The following is a 21,382-nucleotide window of genomic DNA, read 5'->3' as shown; positions in this document are numbered from 1 at the left end:
GAGAGAGAGCATGAGCAGGGGACAGGCAGAGATGGTGGGGGGAGAGAGAGAGAGAATCCCAAGAAGGCTCTGCACCATCAGCTCAGAGCCCATTGTGGGGCTGGAACCCATGAAGTGTGAGATCATGACCTGAGTGGAAACTAAGAGCCAGATGCTAACTGACTGAGCCACCAAAGCACCCAAAATGTTTTTATAACTAAGATGGAAGAATGGACTTTATCCTTTCAGTGTGAAATGTGCTTGTTTTTTAAATTTATTTTTATTTATTTTAATGTTTGTTTATTTTTGAGAGAGAGACAGAGTGTGAGTGGGGAAGGGGTAGAGAGAGAGAGAGAGGGACACAGAATCTGAAGCAGAGCTGGATATGGGGCTCAAACTCAGAAACCATGAGACCATGACCTAAGCCAAAGTCTGACGCTTAACCCACTGATCCACCCAGGCACCCCAAACATGTGATTGTTTTGTTGTGCTGCACAAATACACAATTCTGTTTTAGATTTAAGCACACATGGATTTCATTTTCCAATGAAATGCGGTGGTTTTTATCCTCATTCTTGTTGCTTGTTAAATAAGAAAAAGCTTCTTCACACATATAAGAAGTTAAAAAGTATCAACAAAATGTATATTGTTCATTGCAGGATATTCTTCTTTCTCAGAAATCTAGAACTCATCTAGCAGCAGAACAGTAAATCTCATCCTGAGTATACTATCTTACAGCACTAAGTTCTTACTCATCTTTCCAAGTGAAGTTGTTAGACTGAGAAGATTCAGAGAAAAGATCCCTCACCTAGTGATACACTTGAGTTTATTATTTTTTTTTTCTAAGTTTGTTTATTTTGAGAGAGAAAGCACAAGCAGGGGAAGGGCAGAGAGAGGGGAGGATAGAGGATCCTAAGCGGGCTCTGTGCTGACAGCAGAGGGCCCGATGTGGGGCTCAAACTCACGAACTGTGAGATCATGACTTGAGTCAAAGTTGAATGCTTAACCGACTGAGCCACCCAGGTGCCCCTACACTTGGCGTTTAAAGGAAGGGAGAATTACTAGTAAATCTTGTCCTGTAGTTTTTCCAGGTGGCTTTCTGTTAAACTTGAAATTTACTGATCTTCCTCACTCTCAGGCAAATAGAAGTGGAAACATTTTTAAGATTTTCTTTTGCAGTAGATTTTATTCAAAGATTATTTTCTTTTAAATCCACTTATTATCTTTACATGTTTTTATTTAGCAAATGACAAGAATATTATAAAATATATAGTAAGAAATAATTTAAAATTAATATTTTATAATACCTATCCTAGAGTTGACAACCAAGCTAGCTGGTTCTCACTCTGGTTTAACTTAAGATACCGGTGCTCTTGGAGTAGTTTGGAATCTTGTTATTTTCTGACATTCTTGTTAACTTGCTAACATGTTAGGCTAACTACCAGTTCTTTGGACATTTCTTGTTGCTTTTTGTACCTACACCTAATTATATTTGGGGGGCACTAAGGGACGTGTGAAACTGCTATTGCTGGCATTCTTGCATATGTTCGTCATCTTTTCTTGCTTTATGAAAATGGAATGAAAAATACTACAAAATCTTAAGCTAAAGGTGTCTTTTTGAGGTTCAGGCATCCATGCTATGACAAACTGCTAACCATATGACTCTTTATCAGAGTATTTCTTTGCACCATAATTTATATATCTTTTGTTTGTTTAGATTAAGAATTTTAAGTGCAGTCCTTTCTGGAGGCCAGGAAACAGTTGTCAAGGTCCTTTCCTGCCTCATAACTCTAAAACCTTTAATGACGCTGCCATACTAATAACTTCCTGATAGAAATCTTCCTCTTGTTAAATCAAGAAAAGCATTCTTTGTACCTAGTGAAATGGAATTATAGTTAAATTATACCTCTTTTGAGTTTTTTTTTTTTTTACTTAGATTAAAACAAGCAGAAAGTAATTTCAGAGACTATTTGACTCACAAGAATCTATGATAGCATTTACAGGGACTATTTGTAAACTAAGTAAGGAAGGACAGTGAATACAAAAGGCTTTGCATTTTATTTACAGCTGAGTAAACTCCCTTATAAAAACTTTAGAATCATATACTGTTAAACCTGGAAAAAATTTTATTATTTATTTATTTATTTTAGAGAAAGGGCAAGCAAGCAGGAGAGAGGGGCAGAGGGAGAGAGAGAATCTTAAGATCTTTTTTTTTTTTTTAATTTTTAAATGTTTTTTTAATTTATTTTTGAGACAGAGAGAGACAGAGCATGAGCAGGGGAGAGGCAGACACAGAATCCAAAGCAGGCTCCAGGCTCTGAGCTGTCAGCACAGAGCCTGACATAGGGCTCGAACTTACGGACTGTGAGATCATGACCTCACATGCTCAAGTCAGATGCTCAACCGACTGAGCCACCCACGCGCCCCAAGATTATTTTCTAAAGTACCACTCCAGTCATGTGGCTTCTGGTTAACAGCATTGATGGTTGTTTAATAGTGCATATTGTCTGTGCTACAGATTTTTTTTTTCTTAATTCCTGTATGACCTCAAGTCCTTTACTATTCTCATTTTTTCCCAACCAGAAAATGGGGCATTTGTACAAGTGTGATTATCTGTAATCTGTAAGGCACAGTTGAAACTATGAATGGAATTTATTTTGTAAGGTCCATAACTGAATCTCTTCACTCCTTTTATTTTTTTAAAAATGATTTTTAAAATTTGTATTTATTTACTTAGAGCAGGCACGTACAGGTAGGGAAGAGAGAGAATCTCAAGCAGACTCCATGCTGTCATTGCAAAGCCTGATGTAGGGTTCAAACTGGTGAACTGTGAAATCATGGCCTGAGCTGAAATCAAGAGTTGGACTTACAACCGACTAAGCCACCCAGGCACCCCTCTTCACTCCTTTTTAGAGCTGACCTAAAAACAAAACAAAACCAAAAAAAACCCAAAACACATTTATTGTTGCCCAAACTAAAGATGAATAATGTGAATATATAAAGAAAAGAATTAGCTGAAATAGTGGGGATCTCTTACTAGTCATCTTTATCCAGAACCAAGCACTTAACATAGCTATTTGGTGATTTAAATGAGAGGATGTATGAATAATACATAAAAATGTAGAGAAAAATCTGTAGTTTTCTTTAGCAAATTTTGTGTAAGGTTTTCTGTATATGTGTAATGCCTTTAGAAAGAATTTATATAATCACTTTGTTCTGAAGAAGATAGTATATGTAATAATGAAGGGAATCGGAAATGATATCATATATTTTGTATGTATCTTCCATATAAAGTTGTTATAATCCTAGATTTATTTTTACCAGTCTAGCTAATTATTTAAAATCTTTTATGTTTTCACTTCTCTCATGTTTCATTTTCTTGTTGTAAAATAAAAGATGGTTTTTAGATTTTTATCAGCTATAAAATATGAGGATCGTATGTAATAGCAGATGTTCGTAGTTAGAGATCTTCATATGATAGTTATTTTAGGGATGACTGGGTGGTTCAGTGGGTTAGGCATCCAACTCTTGGTTTCAACTCAGCTCATGATCTCACAGTTTAGGAGTTTAAGCCCTGCATTGGGCTCTGCACTGACAGTGTGGAGCCTGTTTGGGATTCTCTCTCCCAATCTCTCTGCCTTTCTCTCTCTCTCAAAAATAAAACAAATTTAAAACATTTTTTAAAAAATGATAAGTATTTTACTTGAATATGATGCTCATGTTGGTTAAGATTCACACATTTTTACCTTGATTTATAATTTTGTCCTCTCTTCTCCTAAGATCTTAGTGGTTCGATAGCATCCCCAGATGTCAAATTAAACCTTGGTGGAGATTTTATTAAAGAATCTACAGCTACTACATTTCTGAGACAAAGAGGATATGGCTGGCTTTTGGAAGTGGAAGATGATGATCCTGAAGATAACAAGCCACTCTTGTATGTAGAAATAGTAATATGTTTTTTTTGACTTTTAGAACTTGTCTGTGGGATTATTGTATTCTTTCATGTTATTTAAAGACAAATATGGAAAATCTTAACCTTTTTGATGTAAGGTTCTAGCTGTTTTTCAATTTTACTAATAATTGGAAATATTGAAATAATGGGAGGATATTTTTAACCTAATGAATGGCTAAAATTGAATGAATTATGGTTCTGTCTCTCTCACACACACACACAAACACACACATGTATACTCCAAATGTTAGGGCTTACTTGGCCCTATAACTATCTCAAGTAAACATGCAGTTTAAGTAAAAAAGCAGGGTGCTTGCTGTGGAAATTCAGTTTAAGGCAAATTAAAACTTCCAAAAAGGTTATCACTCTAAAATCTTTCTCATATAGAAATTCTAGAGCTACCACTAGAAGGACTACAGAGAGTCTTTCACTTTCTTCATGGTACTTGAAATTTTTTAAGTGATTATCATTTGCAAAAAAAGTAAAGAATTTAACAACTTGAGAAGGAACCTGTAGCTCTATAAAATTGAGGCATTATCAAGTTAATCTCTGTAATTACTGGTAGATTAAGTGCTGAAACATTCTGTTTCTTAATATACCACATTTCATCAAATTTAAGACAATAGATTTTAAGATGCAGTTATTTTATGTTTATCAATAAGAAGGAAAAATTATGTAAGACAGTATAAAGCTAAGATATCCAAGGGCTGTCTTCTTAGTGTAAGAATAGATGAGAAAAAACCGACCACACATAAAGAGGCAGCAAGGATGTTTGCTTATCTCAAGTTGGCAATGGGTGGGGTGTTGGAAGAAAAATTTTCCCTGAGAATGGAAACCCCACACCACATCATATAGGATTGCAGTCTGAATTATTAATATATTCAAGAAGGGCTCAAGCAGAAGATTTTAAAGTTGTCCCAAAGTAGTAGTTCCTCCAGTAGACTGGCAAATGGAAAGGGGGATCTTGGAAGCTCTTCGCTTCCCTCCAGGCTAAGGGAAGACACCAGCAATTGTGATAAGCATCCCAATTTTAGAGATGTTGAAATGTTGAAAATGTACTATCTTGGGAATGCAAGCTGGTGCAGCCACTCTGGAAAACAGTATGGAGGTTCCTCAAAAAACTAAAAATAGAACTACCCTCTGACCCAGCAATTGCACTACTGAGCATTTATCCAAGGGATACAGTTGTGTTGTCTCGAAGGGACACATGCATCCCCATGTTTATAGCAGCACCATCAACAATAGCCAAAGTATGGAAAGAGCCCAAATGTCCATCGATGGATGAATGGATAAAGAAGATGTGGTATATATATGTACAATGGAGTATTACTCAGCCATCAAAAAGAATGAAATCTTGCCATTTGCAACTATGTGGATGGAACTGGAGGGTGTTATGCTAAATGAAATTAGTCAGAGAAAGACAAAAATCATATGACTTCACTCATATGAGGACTTTAAGAGACAAAACAGGGGCACCTGGGTGGCTCAGTCGGTTAAGCGGCTGACATCAGCTTAGGTCATGATCTCGCAGTCCGTGAGTTTGAGCCCCGCGTCGGGCTCTGTGCTGACAGCTCAGAGCCTGGAGCCTGTTTCAGATTCTGTGTCTTCCTCTCTCTGACCCTCCCCTGTTCATGCTCTGTCTCTCCTTGTCTCAAAAATAAATAAAATGTTTTAAAAAAAATTAAAAAAAAAAAAAAAGAGACAAAACAGATGAACATAAGGGAAGGGAAACAAAAATAATATAAAAATAGGGAGGGGGACAAAACAGAAGAGACTCAAATATGGAGAACAAACTGAGTGTTCCTGGAGGGGTGGGGGTGGGGGGGATGGGCTAAATGGGTAAGAGGCAGTAAGGAATCTACTCCTGAAATCATTGTTGCACTATATGCTAACTAATTTGGATGTAAAATTTAAAAAAGAAAAAATAAAATAAAATAAAAGAAAATGTAATATCTGTGGAATCTGTGAAATACAGTACTTCAGATGCAATGCTTTGTTGACCTGTGGAGACAACACCGTCATATTTAAACTTTTCTTAAATTATGTTGCAGCTGAGTATTTAGAAGTGTGTGTCTTTTAAGAACTTTTATTTTATATTATAGGGAGGAATTGGATATTGATCTAAAGGATATTTACTACAAAATCCGGTGTGTTCTGATGCCAATGCCATCACTTGGTTTTAATAGACAAGTGGTGAGAGACAATCCTGACTTTTGGGGCCCTCTGGCTGTTGTTCTTTTCTTTTCCATGATATCATTATATGGACAGTTTAGGGTAAGTATATCTTACTTTATACAAAATGAAATATTTTAAGAGGTTTGAAAGTAAAAATAGCCAAATATTAAGGGTAATGCTACGTTATGTTTGAGAAATGCTTTACTTATACCCATTATTTCTGTATTGTTCATCTCTAGAACTCTTCTTCATTAAATAAGCAGGGAGTACCTTAGATTAATGCTTTCCATACTTTTACATCATCATTCACATAGAAAGTATTAGTATTTGGCAACTGGGGTTAATAGATGGGACTACTCTCAGCTGAGCAGAAGTGAATAGTGACTAGAAGTGACCAAAGAGCTGCCCTTGCCTTTTATGATTTTCCCCGCGGGATGAAGGGTTTAAAACACAATACTCATAATGTGTTCTTACCTTTTATTCATATTTTTAAATAAATATTTTAGGGGTACCTTGCTGGCTTTGTTGGTGGAACATGTGACTCTTGATCTTGGGGTCATAAGTTTGAGCCCCACATTGCCTAGAGTTTACTTGAAAAATTATTTTAATAAATAATGACAAGGATTCCAACAGTATTTGTTTTTATATAATACTTTGTTCTACTCTCGGGGGCTTTATCTTTATTATCAAAATACAACATACACACATCACTCCTTAATTCCTAGTTTAAGGCGTTAGAGGAATAAAAAATAACTTCATCACAAAATGATTCGGAAATGAATTCACTTCTCGTTGGTTCTATAACAAATTTCCACAAGTTTTGTGGTTTAAAACAGTGAAAATTTATGCTTTTATAGTTCTGGAAGTCAGAAATCCAAAATAAGTTCGAAGGAGCTAAGATTAAAATGTCAGCAGGGCTGGTCCTGTCTAGACTCCAGGGCACATTCTTTTGATTGCCTCTTCCCACTCCAGAGGCTGTCAGTGTTCCTTGATTTCTGACAGCATTACTACAATCTCTGTTATCATGGTCACATTAACTTCTTCTCTACAGTAGTCAAAACTCCCTCTGCCTCCTTTTATTAAGGACAGTTGTGATTACATTTAGTTCTCATCTGGATAATCCAGAATAATCTCCCAATAGCAAGATCCTTACTAATATTTACCTTAGATCAGTAGTTTATATCATCTATTCTGTTGAAAGTGTAAGGTGAATTGAAGAAGTTGAGTGGGGATGCTGGTCTACTACTTACCACTAATCATTCATCTAGAGCATCTCTAATTTTATCTATTTTGTATAATCTTTGACTTGAACAAAGAGTTTTATTTTTTTTTTTAAACGTTTATTTTATTTTTGAGACAGAGGGAGACAGAGCATGAACGGGGGAGGGTCAGAGAGAGAGGGAGACACAGAATCGGAAGCAGGCTCCAGGCTCTGAGCTGTCAGCACAGAGCCTGACGCGGGGCTCGAACTCACGGACCGCGAGATCATGACCTGAGCTGAAGTCGGCCACTTAACCAACTGAGCCACCCAGGCACCCCTGAGCAAAGGGTTTTAAAGCTTAAAACAGATTACTACCTCCATATAATGTTGGTCAATTTGGTTTTGCTTGATATTTTCTCATGACTAGATTGGGGTCATACATTTTTAGTAAGAATACTACTTTGTGCCCACCTCAGTATACTATCAAAGAGTATGTGATATGAGTATCTTTTTTTTTCAAGTTTATGTATTTGGAGAGAGAGCATGTGAACAGGGGAGGAGCAGAGAGAGAGAGGGGAAGATAGAATCTCAAGCAGACTTCATGCTTTCAGTGCAGAGCCTGATGTGGGGTTCAATCCCATGAACCATGAAGTCATGACTTGAGCTGAGATCAAAAGTCAGATGCTGAAACAACTGAGCCACTCAGGCACCCCTTGATATATCTTATTACTGGTGCTGTTAACATTGGCCGCTTGGTTAGGTGATGAGGTGGTGTGTGCCTGAATCCTCCACTGTAAAGTTGCTGTTTTCCCTTTTTTAAAAAAATAATTTTTTAAATGTTTTATTCATTTTTGAGAGAGAGAGCCCAGAGCATGAGCGGGGGAGGGGCAGAGACAGAGGGAGACATAGAATCCGAAGCATGCTCCAGGCTCCGAGCTGTCAGCACAGAGCCCAACATGGGGCCTGAACTCACAAACTGTGAGATTATAATTTCAGCCGAAGTCAGATGCTCAATTGACTGAGCCACCCAGGCGTCCCTACTTTTTTTAATTAATAAATATCTTGTAGACATACTTGATGACTATGCAGACATCGTGTTTCTCATCAAATGTTAGCCCACTAATTTTAGTATCTACAGATGGATCTTGCATGCAGCAATTATTACTATTGTTTACTGAATGGTAGTTTTCTGTTTTCCTCATTCCTTCCACATGTGTTAATTGGTATTCTGTATGGAGCAGCTATCCCTTCTTTACCATTGCTTAATCATTGATTGATTTATGTCAGTATGGAACCATGAATATTTATTTTATTTTCTGGATTATCATCCAGTGCTATTGTCACTTGTTTTATTGCTGAGGTTATCCCTGCTTTAGCCAATGAGAGCTTCTTTAGGTTAGCTTCTGTGTCCTTTAGACATATTCCCATCCTTTTTTTGAACATTTCCTTTCCTTCTAATTCTACAGAGTGTTCTGGGCTCATCTTTTATCTTCCATGCTCCATCCCTAGAATCAATTACTTATCAAAGGAATCCTCGTCCTTTTATCAGGGAATGATATTTAGAAACCAGGATCTGGGCAATAATTGTGCTTATTTTGCTTTTGAGACTTCATTATCTCTAGAACCTCGAAGCAGATGAAACTTAGAAGTGGAGGCATGTAATCATTATTATATTGTCTCAGGAGTTAAAATTGTCTGAAAGTCTTCCACATTCCATCACTTAGATACATATCTAATTAATGTAAATTTTAAAGACCTCCCAAGAAGATCTATAACTTCTTTTGGTGATGAATCTTCCTTGCAAGATGCTGTAAACCAGAGGTTTACAAAGTAAACACTTTGTTCTTTTTTTGCATTAATATTTTATAATAGATCTTGAAATACTGAGATTTCCTTAGGCAATTGAACATTGCTAAATTTTCAGTTTGGATGTAAAATTGTATTAACACATTGCATTCTTACTAGGTTTTGGAAAGATAACTGGGAATTCAAACTCTATAACCTGAAATTGGAAACACCAAGCTGTCTTATATTAGAAGAGAATTGACTTCCTGGGAAATTAATCAATTTTTTGGTACAAAGTTATTAATTGCATGAATTTTTTTTCCCTTAAGGTGGTCTCATGGATTATAACTATTTGGATATTTGGTTCCCTAACAATTTTCTTACTGGCCAGAGTTCTTGGTGGAGAAGTAAGTGGTTACTTTTGAAAATAGCCTTTGTTTTTTTATCATAAGCTTTATTTTCGGTATTGTAGATATCATCAGTAGCTATATATTCATCATAACTATTTCTTGTCGTGGAATTGCTTTTAAGTTATGCTACTTCCTTTAAGATGATCAGCATGTTAGTATTGTGCATGCTCAATAAATGTTACAAGAAAGGAAGATGAAAGAAAAGATCCCATACCACTCATAAGTAATTTACAGCTTTTCAGGGAAGCATATAATTTATTCTCTAGTATAGCAGTTCTCAAACTTTTTGGTCTCAGGTCCCAAAGAGATGTCTTTATGTGGGTTATATTTATCAATACTTACCATGTTAGAAATTAAAATAAAAATTTTAAATATATATTTTTGTTCATTTAAAAATAAAGCCAAATACATTTTAACATAAATAATATGTTTTGTAGCAAAAAAATCTTTTTCAAAACAAAAAAGTGATGAGTGGCATTATTTTACATTTGTGTAAGTAGCTTTAATATCTGGCTTAGTGGAGGCTGGATTCTCCTATCTGCTTTCTGCATTCAGTCTGTTCTGATAACATTGTTTTGGTTAAAGTATATGAAAAAAATAAGGCCTTAAACAGATATTTAATTGGAAACGGAAGACTTTTATTTTATGTATTTATTTTTAATAAATGTTTATTTTTGAGAGAGAGGGAAAGATGGTGAGTGGGCGAGATGCAGAGAAAGAGGGAGACATGGAATCCCAAGCAGGATCCACCCTGTCAGTGCAGAGCCTGACGTGGGGCTCGAACTCACAAACCATGCTATCGTGACCTGAGTCAAGATCCAGAGTCAGACGCTGGCGCCCAGAAAAGGAAGAGTATTTTAGTAGCTTTTTCAGATGATTGTGGCTATTCTTCTCTGATCCTACACCTACGTTCAACAAGTAGTAGTTTCTTAAAGGTTTATTGTAATAAGGAATCTCAAACCCTTTTAATGAACTTTTCATATTCTGTCTCATTAAAAGTCACTTTGGGTGAATCTTTTTACCCATGCATGATCATTTGGAAAATACTGGTTCACTGGGTTTTGCTGATCTTCTAAATGTTGACACATCTTACTGTACACTAACAGAAAATCACATTCTTTAATATCACCTCCTATCTCATCAGAAATGTGTGTTAGAAACTGTTAACCTTACAGTGGTAGACACAACTTTTCCAAAATTCTAATTTTTGCTTAAGGATAGAATTTTATCGGGGCGCCTGCGTGGCTCAGTCAGTTAGGCATCTGATTCAGTTTTGGCTCAAGTCATGATCTCGTAGTTCATGGGATCAAGCCCCACATCAGGCTCTGCACTAACAGTGCAGAGCCTGCTTAGGATTCTCTTTCTCCCTCTCTTTGCCCCTCTCCTGCTCACACACTCTCTCTCTCTCAAAATAAATAAATAAACATTAACAGGGAGGGGAAGAAGGAAGGGAAAGAAGGGAAGGGAAGAAGGAAAGGAAAGAAGGGAAGGGAAGAAAAGAATAGAAAAGAAAAGAAATGAAATTGTTTTGACCTTCCATTCTTCTGGAAGAGTTGCTGGGACCCTCAGGAGCCCATTAGCCACACCTTTAGAATTGCTACCCCATTAAATAAGACTTTATGAATTACTTTAAACCTAGGAATTCTGACAGTTTATTCTTTTTTTTTTTTTTTCCTAGTAGTGTATTCTGTGGAGAGCGTAAAGCAGAGGGGATGCCAGGCAGAGAAGTGATTCAGTGGACTAAATGAGAATTGATTGCTAAATGTAGAGATCTTGAGCTCTTTTGTCACATTTGGTAGAAAGATCTGCCGTGTTACTTAGCTCTTGTTTATCTGCTTTCCAGCTTCCAAAATTATGTTGCTGTTGTCCCATCTTCTGTTCTTCTGTTTAAGCCTCTTTTTTGAAGAAAATTCTATTATTAATGAAATAAAACATTGTATTTTGTGATATAGAATATATAGTTATCTATACACCATGCAGGCCACAAAGAATGATATGAAAATACCATCATTCATAAAGTGTCACAACTGACAGTTACTATAAAGATGAGGAAATAACTTTCATCAAACTTTATTTTCTCCAAAACTATACAGTTATCTTATACAAAATAATACTTTGATTCTTGTAAATGGCTTTTTTGTCATTACACTTATTCTCTTTATTTCATGTGTCTGATCTAAACTTAGAGAGTTTAGGATCAGACTTTTGTTGCTGGTTCTTTTGATAGTGTTATTTTTTTTTTTCCTGTTTTATTCGTGATTTCATATATACATTGGGGCTTACATTACTGACAATAGTGTAAGGTATGTGAGTAATGAGAATGAACTTGATCTGCATTATCTGTATTCTGAGAATGCTCAGGGGTTTCCTCCAGAGCTCACTGAGCCTTTAGTTATCACTTCTTGTGGTGAGTGCTGAGGTGTGCCTTCATATTTATACATTTTTAATGTGTCACTTAGGGATCAGTTCTCCTTTCCCTAGTGAGCAACCTATATGGCCTCTATGTATTTTTCTGCTACTTAGTTTCTCCCAGGCATGTGCAGTGTTCTCAAAATGCATGATCATTTTGTGGTTTAGTTTCCATTTTTTATGCCTCTTTTAAAAAAAAGTTTTTCCCCTTTTAGTATAGTTTCAAGAGGGAATGATACTAGATATATGTGCTCAATCCATTATCTTAACCTAAAACCCTTAAATAAATTTAGAATAACATTTATCTGTGAAACTTTTTCACTCTGCATATGGAAATATAAAATAATTCTAATGGAGATTTAAAATTATATTTGTTCACATATTATTTGTTATGTTTTAACACAATGCCATGTAATATTTATATGAAAAAAGATATCAGTAAATGCTTTGGTAATTTGGAACTGATGATGTAGGAGTTAAGAGACCTGGATCTTAATTTGAACTCTTTTCTCCTACCAACTTTGCTTTCCTGAACAAAGCACTTTGTCTCTCTAAAAATCAGTTTCTTCATAATGGAGGCAGTAATACCTACTTAAAGGATTGTTGCTGCATTTGATCTGTCTTGATCTATCACAGAGCTTGACACACAGTAGCCACTAAAAAATATTTTTTCCTTCAGTCTCTTCTTCCTGCCCTCCCTTCCCTTTTAGTCTGCAATTACCACATGTAGCTTTCTAGACCTTGAATTTTTTGCTTGAATTAAGATGGTTGTGATCCCTTTAAGTAATCCTTCTGGGGTGCCTGGGTGAGTTAAACCTCCAACTCTTGATTTTGGCTTAGGTCATGATCTCATGGTTTGTGGGTCCCAGCCCCACATTGGGCTGCTGTACAGACATCAGAACCTGCTTGGGATTCTCTGTCTCCCTCTCTCTATGCCTTTCCCTGCTTGTGCTCTCTCTCTCTCTCTCAAAATAAATGAATAAAAAAATTTAAAATAAAAGTAATCCTTCTACAACTTTAAGGAAAGTAGTGACAAAGTATACTGTAGTTGTAGTGAAGGTAATTGGATATATAAGTCTCAAAAGAGAGAAGGCTGGAAATGTAGATTTGGGTATCAGAAAATTGATGATAATTGAAACAGTAGTAGATTGATAAGACTGTAGGAACATAGCGGGTTATATGATAATTTGAAATATAAGGCATATGATACTTCATGATTTCTTTTTTTTTTTAAGATTTATCTTTTTAGAGAGAGAGCACGAGCTGGGGAGGAAAGGGTTGGGGGCAGGGAGAGAGAGAGAGAGAGAGAGAGAGAGGTGAGAGAGAGAGAGAGAGAGAGAGAGAGAGAGAGAGATTCCTAAGCAGCCTCCACATTCAGCGCAGAGCCCAGTGTAGGGCGTGATCCCATGACTCTGGGATTATGACCTGAGCGGGAATCAAGAGTCAGGTGCTCAACCAACTGAACCACCCAGATGCCCTGATACTTGTTGATTTCTTCTTAAATCTCACATTTATGAAAGTACAACAATAAATATGTGATGTTCAACAGTAATTAAAATAATTTACCTTGATTTCTATGATATTTATTTAAAATTTTGAAAATTCACAGGTTGCATATGGCCAAGTTCTTGGAGTTATAGGATATTCACTACTTCCTCTCATTGTTATAGCCCCTATACTTCTGGTGGTTGGATCATTCGAAGTGGTATCTACACTTATAAAAGTAAGTAGTGTATATCATAAAAATTATTTTCCAATAACAAAAGTATACTAGTTCTCTGCCTCAGAATATTGTAGTCTGTACCTATCAAACATTTGTAAGTGTTTGGAACAGTGATCTTAGTCATTGATTGTGTTTCTTTTATTTTCTCATTTTAATCACCAGAAATTATAATGTATGTCTAGAGAGGAGTAAAGAACAAAGAGCAAATCAGGGTACAGGATATTACACTCAGATAAATTTTTTATTTAAAAAAAAATTTTTTTTAACGTTTATTTATTTTTGAGACAGAGAGAGACAGAGCATGAACAGGGGAGGGGCAGAGAGAGAGGGAGACACAGAATCTGAAACAGGCTCCAGGCTCTGAGCTGTCAGCACAGAGCCCGACACGGGGCTCGAACTCACGGACCGTGAGATCATAACCTGAGCTGAAGTCAGACGCTTAACCGACCAAGCCACCCAGGCACCCCTCAGATAAATTTTTTAATGTTGAATTTTTCTTCTCTGTGTTTGTTTGTTTGTTTGTTTGTTTGTTTGTTTTTGGTCTTTTCCATAACCTTTATTTATTTTTAATTTATTTATTGTTTAATTTACATCCAAGTTAGTTAGCATATGGTGCAACAATGATTTCAGGAGTAGATTCCTTAATGCCCCTTACCAATTTAGACCATCCTCTCTCCTGCAATCCCTCCAGCAACCCTCTGTTCTCTGTATTTGAGTCTTTTATGTTTTGTGTCCCTCCCTGTTTTTTGTTTTTTTTGTTTTTTTTTTTAATTTTTTTTTTTCAACATTTATTTATTTTTGGGACAGAGAGAGACAGAGCATGAACAGGCGAGGGGCAGAGAGAGAGGGAGACACAGAATCGGAAACAGGCTCCAGGCTCTGAGCCATCAGCCCAGAGCCCGACGCGGGGCTCGAACTCACGGACCGTGAGATCGTGACCTGGCTGAAGTCGGACGCTTAACCGACTGCGCCACCCAGGCGCCCCGTCCCTCCCTGTTTTTATATTATTTTTGCTTCCCTTCCCTTATGCTTATCTGTTTTGTATCTTAAATTCCTCATATGAGTGAGGTCATACGATATTTGTGTTTCTCTGACTAATTTTACTTCTCATAATACCCTCTAGTTCCATCCCCATAGCTGCAAATGGCTCTTCTCTGTGTTTATAATACAACTTCATAGGACTTAGATTTTGTGGGTGACTTATATTTAAGATTTTACCAGACATTTATTTAATAACTGGTACTCCTATTTGAATAATAACTCCCTTATCAAATATGAAAGACATGGTTGTAATAAATTGGCTTTTCTGTGTTGCAGAGATCAGCACTTCTTTATGCTGTGTTAAATTTACATTAACGTAAATGCATCTTAAACATTTACTGATAACATTAAGTATTAATAAGTAGTAAGATAACCTAGATTTTGAACAACTTTGGGAAATAAATGCTTAGCACATGTATTTATATTACACAATGAATGTAATTTTTTTCTTTATAAGAAAATATAGAACTTTTTTCTTTTCTTTAATGTTTATTTTTGAGAGAATGTGAGCAGGGGCGGTGGAGGGGCAGAGAGCCGCTTGAAGTGGGCTCCAGTCTCCGTGCTGTCAGCACAGAGCCTGTTGCGGGGTTTGAATTCAATGAACCGTGAGATCGTGACCTGAGCCGAAGTCAGACGCTTAACTGACTGAGCCACCCAGGTGCCCCAAAAATACAGAACTTCTTAAGACTACCACTTTCAGAACTGCCATTATGTAGCCTTCACATTAAAGTATTTGTTTTTAAGTACAGCCAATTAATTTTTATGACATTTGGTTTTATTTAAAGTCCCTTACTAATTCTAATATATGGGAGAAAAGATTCCTTTTAGAATTGGTTAACTACAGGGTAAATAATGAGCTATAAGTATTAGGTATTGAGAAGAGTAGAGATTTTGGAGCCAATTAGTTCTAAATTCGAATTCTGGTTCTTCCACTTATTTGCTACCCGCTTGGGGTGATACCTTTTCTTATCCTCCTCTGCAAATTGGGAATCTTGACAACTGTTTTTTAGGGTTCATTATCAAAATGGTAAAGTATTTATGCTTGGCACAGAGAAGACACTCAATTAGTAGTTGTTATTACAAATATTATAAAAGAATATTTTGAGAACATCTTTGTATATTAGAACTACTTGATCACTTTAGAGACCAAGTACCAGATCATTCTTCTCTCTGCCTTCTAATCCTGAAATCTTTTTTTTTAATAGGCATTATCAGCACTTAATTTAAAAGTCTTACAGTACAGAAGCTAGCCCCATTGCTGACATGTAATTATCTAGCTTTAGTGAACGTACCACTTTACTGAATCATTCAGGATCTTTCTTGTTTGTGTGTTGTTTTAACTTGGGTTAAAGCCTGTTTGAATACTTATAAGACTACTCCCAAAATTGTTAAAACTGTGTGTTTTCTGGTCACTTTTAGTAATCAAGTTCAATTGAAAGTTGGTGTTTAGCATTCTTTATGCAATTTATGAATGTATTATTATGAACCAGAAAGTCTTTTGTCATTAAAATTTTAGGATACATTTATTTTAAACTTCAGATTTTTCTTTCCTCAGTTTTTTTTCCTAATTGTTTAATCTTCTGTTTGTAGTGAGCCATTGTATGTTTGTTTCCAAGTCCAAGATTTATGGAGAAATATGTTGCAAAACTCTTATCATTTAAATCTCATTAGAATACAGTTTAATCTACAAGCATTATTTTTTTAACATTAAATCTCTGTGGGGGCGCCTGGGTGGCGCAGTTGGTTAAGCGTCCGACTTCAGCCAGGTCACAATCTCGCGGTCCGTGAGTTTGAGCCCCGCGTCGGGCTCTGGGCTGATGGCTCAGAGCCTGGAGCCTGTTTCCGATTCTGTGTCTCCCTCTCTCTCTGCCCCTCCCCCGTTCATGCTCTGTCTCTCTCTGTCCCAAAAATAAATAAACATTGAAAAAAAAATAAAAAAAAAAAATCTCTGTAATTCTTACCAATCTTTAACTATTTACTTATAACCAAAAAAAAAAATGTATGACATGCAAATGCAATTTGATCATAATCTTATTTCATATATTTCCCTATACTTTTCTGAAAGTCTAAAATATTTTGTAGCTTTTTGTTTTAGTTTAAAAAGAACAGTAGAAAACCGGACCATCTCAAATACATTTTCAGGCTGTTGGTATTTATTTTTGACCTCTCTACCAGTGGTTCTCAAGGACGATTTTGCCTCCCAAGGTCATTTGGCAATGTCTGGAGTCATATGGGGTGTCACAAACGATGTTGGGAGTGGAATCTTACTAGTATGTCATGGGTCGAGGGCAGGGATTCTGCTAAAAATCCTGTCATGCACAGGACAGCTTCCCATAACAATTATCCAGCTCCAAAATGTCAGTAGTACAAGGTTGAGATATCCTGCCCTGTGCCAAGTCCTTTTCTGTCATAGTTTCTCTGATTTCTACCCTTGAAGTTCTTCCTTTAATTTTATTCTATAAAATGCCGTTTGCAACTACATCAGTAAGTGTTCTATAAGTTTCCAGTGGAAATAACTTAAAATTTGGTACACGTATAATCTGAAAACCACAGTACATTGTATTTAATTAAACTCTTGACCAAACTGTTATTTTTTTTCTCCTTTTTATTTAACCCCATACTTTTACCTATTTCTGGGAAAATGCTGTTCTATTTCATAAACATTGTGTAAAATTTTCGCTTAGTCTGTTTTCCTACTTCTTAGAAGAAAAAACAGGAAAAAGTTTACTTTGTAATGAAATTAATTTTCTTTCAGCACATTTCTTTCAGTTGGCCAAATTTCTTTCAGTTGGCCAAAACTTGCCTTATCTTAGATCACCAGGGACACTGTTAAAAAGACTAGTTAACAAAACCCTTCCCTGACGAGATTTTGATTTAGCAAGCTAGAGTGAATCCCCTGATTCTCTTTTTAATAGGCACTCCGAGTCATTCCTAGGATTAGACAAGTGTGATAACAAAAGACTTCATTTGCATACGTCAAGGAACAAAGCAAGGATAAACATTCTTAATAATAATCTTAAACATTAAGTTTTACTGTTTACCACAATTGGTTGTCAGGGTTGTTTTAAGAAACTATTGTGAATGTTATTTTACTGTCTGATACCCAGAATGTTAATTGACTTGCTAATATGCTGCCTTTTGTCTTTTTTGTTTGTTTTTTTAAAGCTGTTTGGTGTGTTTTGGGCTGCCTACAGTGCTGCTTCATTGTTAGTGGGTGAAGAATTCAAGACCAAAAAGCCTCTCCTGATTTATCCAATCTTTTTACTATACATTTATTTTTTGTCCTTATATACTGGGGTGTGATCTAAGTCATATATGAGTAGAAAAAGACATGTTACATTTGTGTGTGTAGGCTGGGAACTCTTGCTAAGGGGATTGAAGAAATCCTGTTGCTGGTAAAATTTTACATGTTCCACATGTAAAGGCAGGTTGAAAGTCTTTTTAAAACAACATTTTTTTGTATTTAATTATTTGCAGTTATCTGGATTTTTTTTGGTCAGAATTCCGAATTCTGTTTGATTCTTCATATTCCAGTGAATAAAATTTAAAAGCATTGTGTTTTTAAGATTGTGTCAATATTCACCTAAAAACTTGTGCCAAAAGCACCTGGAATGGTAATTATATTTCATTCAAAGGGTAAATATGGCAGCATCCTAATAATCTAAAAGCGCGATTTTTTCTTTAAAGGGTTTTCTCCTGCATTGCAGATCCTGTAGATATATATTTATATTTATACGTATATATTTATGAAATTATTCTTTTTATTCACAAAATATATTTCTGAATAGCCTAAAAATTGAGATATTTTCAATCTGATGCTTAACCTTTCTTTAATTTGGCCATTAATCTTTTATTTATAAATTCAGATTTGTTTTTTAAATTGTATATAATTTTAAAAATCTCATACATGCTTCAGTATGTCCTTGTTAAGAGTCCTAATACCAACTAAAACTAATTTTTTAACAGTTGCTGCTGTAGATTTGGTTTGCTTGGGTATGCTTTGAAAAACTATTTTTGAATGCCTAAATATCTGATTTCAGTTTATGTTTATCTTTCTGACCAAAGGAGCAGGAGGTATAATGGATATGGCATTATTAAAATTGTCAATATGTAGAGAAATAGTAATATTTATAGCATCAGAAATATTTTTAAGTGGTACTCCTAAGTCATAAAAGTTGCTGGAAAGAGACCTTTAAAATCTTGTGGTCTTGAATAATGTTATATGAAGTAGAAAAAAATAAAATGCTTCCCAGCTGTGTGTTTTGTTTTATAACACCTTGTCCTGTATTACTAAACAAGTATCAGGTACTCTAACAAATGTACAGTATTTGCTAAGGGAAATATTAAGAAATTTTAGTGAAATTTTTGTTGCAAATTATTTCATATACCCTGGTGTATACTTTAGTTAATATAACTTTGTAAAGTAGATTAAATATTTTATTTATGTCCATAAAACAGCAAATGCCTGGTAACTATCAGCAAATTATATTATCCTTTCTGGTCTCAGCTGGAAGAGTTAACTGCTGTCCTCAATATGATACCATTCCTTTAACAACTTTATGCATCAGGAAATATCTAGCAACTCTGAAGCAAGTCTTCAAAGTACCAAACCCATCTCTCCTCCTTTCACTAAAAAAGAAAGGGAAAAAAAAAAAAAGGAAAAATTTATTTTAAGCTACAGGAAAAGGGTGGAGCTATCTTTGAGCCAGAATAATGTGAAAATTACATATGCTAATTTTTAAAAACAAGCTTAGGACAATAGATTGAAGCACCAGAGGGACAGAATTTCTGGAACCTAAAATAATATGAAGTTGTGAGGAAGGATCAATAGCTACAGAAGTAGCAACTATAAACATTTGTCACACATAAGAAATTCCTGAGGTCACTACTTTGTTACAGTCAATTATTATATTTGATATTCATAGTGTTGACCCTGAATCTTCCCCCAAGAAGTTTGGGGGTTGGTCCCAGGGGGTAGAATTTTACTAAGCAGTACATTAAACCATTTTGGGACCCATTCTATCAAAAACTGGTTTAATTTTTTTAACCTATCAGTTCTTTAAGATGTGAATGAAAAGTTTACATATTGTATTGTGTTTATTCCCTAATGATGAAGATAAAATGAGGTATTGATGTTCTAAAAAGGTGTTTAAAAATAACAACATTTAATCATGAGAACTTCCGCTCTTTAGGGTATATGTAGGTACTATTTATCATGTTTCAAGGTCAACCAACATACTCATGGGCTAATGAGCAAAGTAGTTAAAACAGATTGTCAGTTTGGAAATGTAATTTGTAAATTTGTACAAAAGACATTACTGCTAACAATGATAAGCTGACCGTGATAATGTCCTTTCCTTGAATTTTTATATAATAATATTTTCTAAGTCATACTGATTTTAAATTATGATTCCAACTTAATTATTAGTTCATTAGTATTTTTAAAACAGAACTCGCCAGATAGTCTCTTCTAGTTGTGTGTGTGCGCGTGTGTGTGTTTTCAGTTGTAGCAATTGTGATGAATGTTAATCCTCAAAAGGAGAATTATGAGTAAATTATATTTACTTATATTTCAAATTGATTGTAAAATAATTGAAATTTGGATTAAAAATCAAAATCTCTTTATAATTTTCATTGTATTAGAAAACAGTTTAGGAAGATTTGTAAAGTTTTATGAACCATTATTAAACTTGCTTATTTCCAAGGTCTATAAGACAGTTTTATATAATGGTGTGTGTTTCCAAAAAATTCCCCAAATATTAAAATGCTAATATAGAGTTCTAAATTAGTGAAAATTCGCATTGACTGAAAATAATGAGGTAGATATTTTTGTTTATTGTTTAAAATTCAGTCAGTTTATTTTTTAAAATTACATTGTACTTAAACATTGAATAAAATAATGCTTCTACAACCTAATAAAAACAGAATATTTTTCATATTGAGCAAAACTAATTGAATATTTTAAGATGATTGTTATTTATTTATCTTTTACACTTTTATGCATATTTTAGCCAGTTTTAGGCTTTAGGAAATTGTGACACATTTTTAAGTTTTGTTATAATGTCTTCCATGCAATTCTTTTTTTTTTTTTTTTCTTCTTTTTTTATAGTGAACAAGTTGGGTTTGTTGTTTTGTTCTTTGCAACAAAGGATGACAACACACGTCATAGGCTTGTATTAATATAATTCTTTCTGGTTGCATGGCATGGCAGTCTGAAATAAGTCTTGATAGAACTAAAAATCACCCTCAGCGATTCTCTGCTCTGATAACATAAAATAATAGTGTTATTTTATTTTATTTATTTATTTATTTTTTTGAGACAGAGCATGAGCAGGGGAGGGGCAGAGAGAGAGGGAGACACAGAATCTGAAGCAGGCTCCGGGCTCTGAGCCTTCAGCACAGAGACTGACACGGGGCTCGAACTCACGGACTGAGATCATGACCTGAGCTGAAGTCAGACGCTTAACCGACTGAGCTACCCAGGCGCCCCAAAATAATAGTGTTTTGTCACCACCTTTCATAAATGGTTCTTGAAGGGAACCCTTTTGTTAACATCTTCCCTTTCACTACATTTTAATTTCCCTTTAGAAACTAAATTACAGATGCTTTATTTCTCATTTGTGTACTTTCCTAACAGTAGTCTGTATGTTTGAGAATCTGTTGCCACTTTGTAAATAAATCCCAAAATAAGATTTTGACCTTAATAA

At 35.2% G+C, this 21,382-nt stretch overlaps 1 protein-coding gene across 1 annotated transcript in view; it reads left to right on the top strand.

The window, feature by feature from the left end:
- YIPF4 (Yip1 domain family member 4) overlaps positions 1-19,349 on the top strand; it is a 29,903-nt gene extending 10,554 nt beyond the window's left edge. The window contains exons 2-6 of the mRNA XM_003984341.6: positions 3,760-3,913; positions 6,034-6,205; positions 9,422-9,499; positions 13,521-13,634; positions 17,841-19,349. Of these exons, the coding sequence (XP_003984390.2) occupies positions 3,760-3,913; positions 6,034-6,205; positions 9,422-9,499; positions 13,521-13,634; positions 17,841-17,978 (656 nt within the window). The 3' untranslated portion in view covers positions 17,979-19,349. The remainder of the gene's footprint in view (positions 1-3,759; positions 3,914-6,033; positions 6,206-9,421; positions 9,500-13,520; positions 13,635-17,840) is intronic.
- Positions 19,350-21,382: the final 2,033 nt, after the last annotated feature.

This window comes from Felis catus, chromosome A3 (assembly GCF_018350175.1).
Source record: "Felis catus isolate Fca126 chromosome A3, F.catus_Fca126_mat1.0, whole genome shotgun sequence".
Classification (NCBI taxonomy): Eukaryota; Metazoa; Chordata; class Mammalia; order Carnivora; family Felidae; genus Felis; species Felis catus.
The sequence above is the reverse complement of the archived record's forward strand: the minus strand, read 5'-3'. Positions and strand labels throughout refer to the sequence as shown.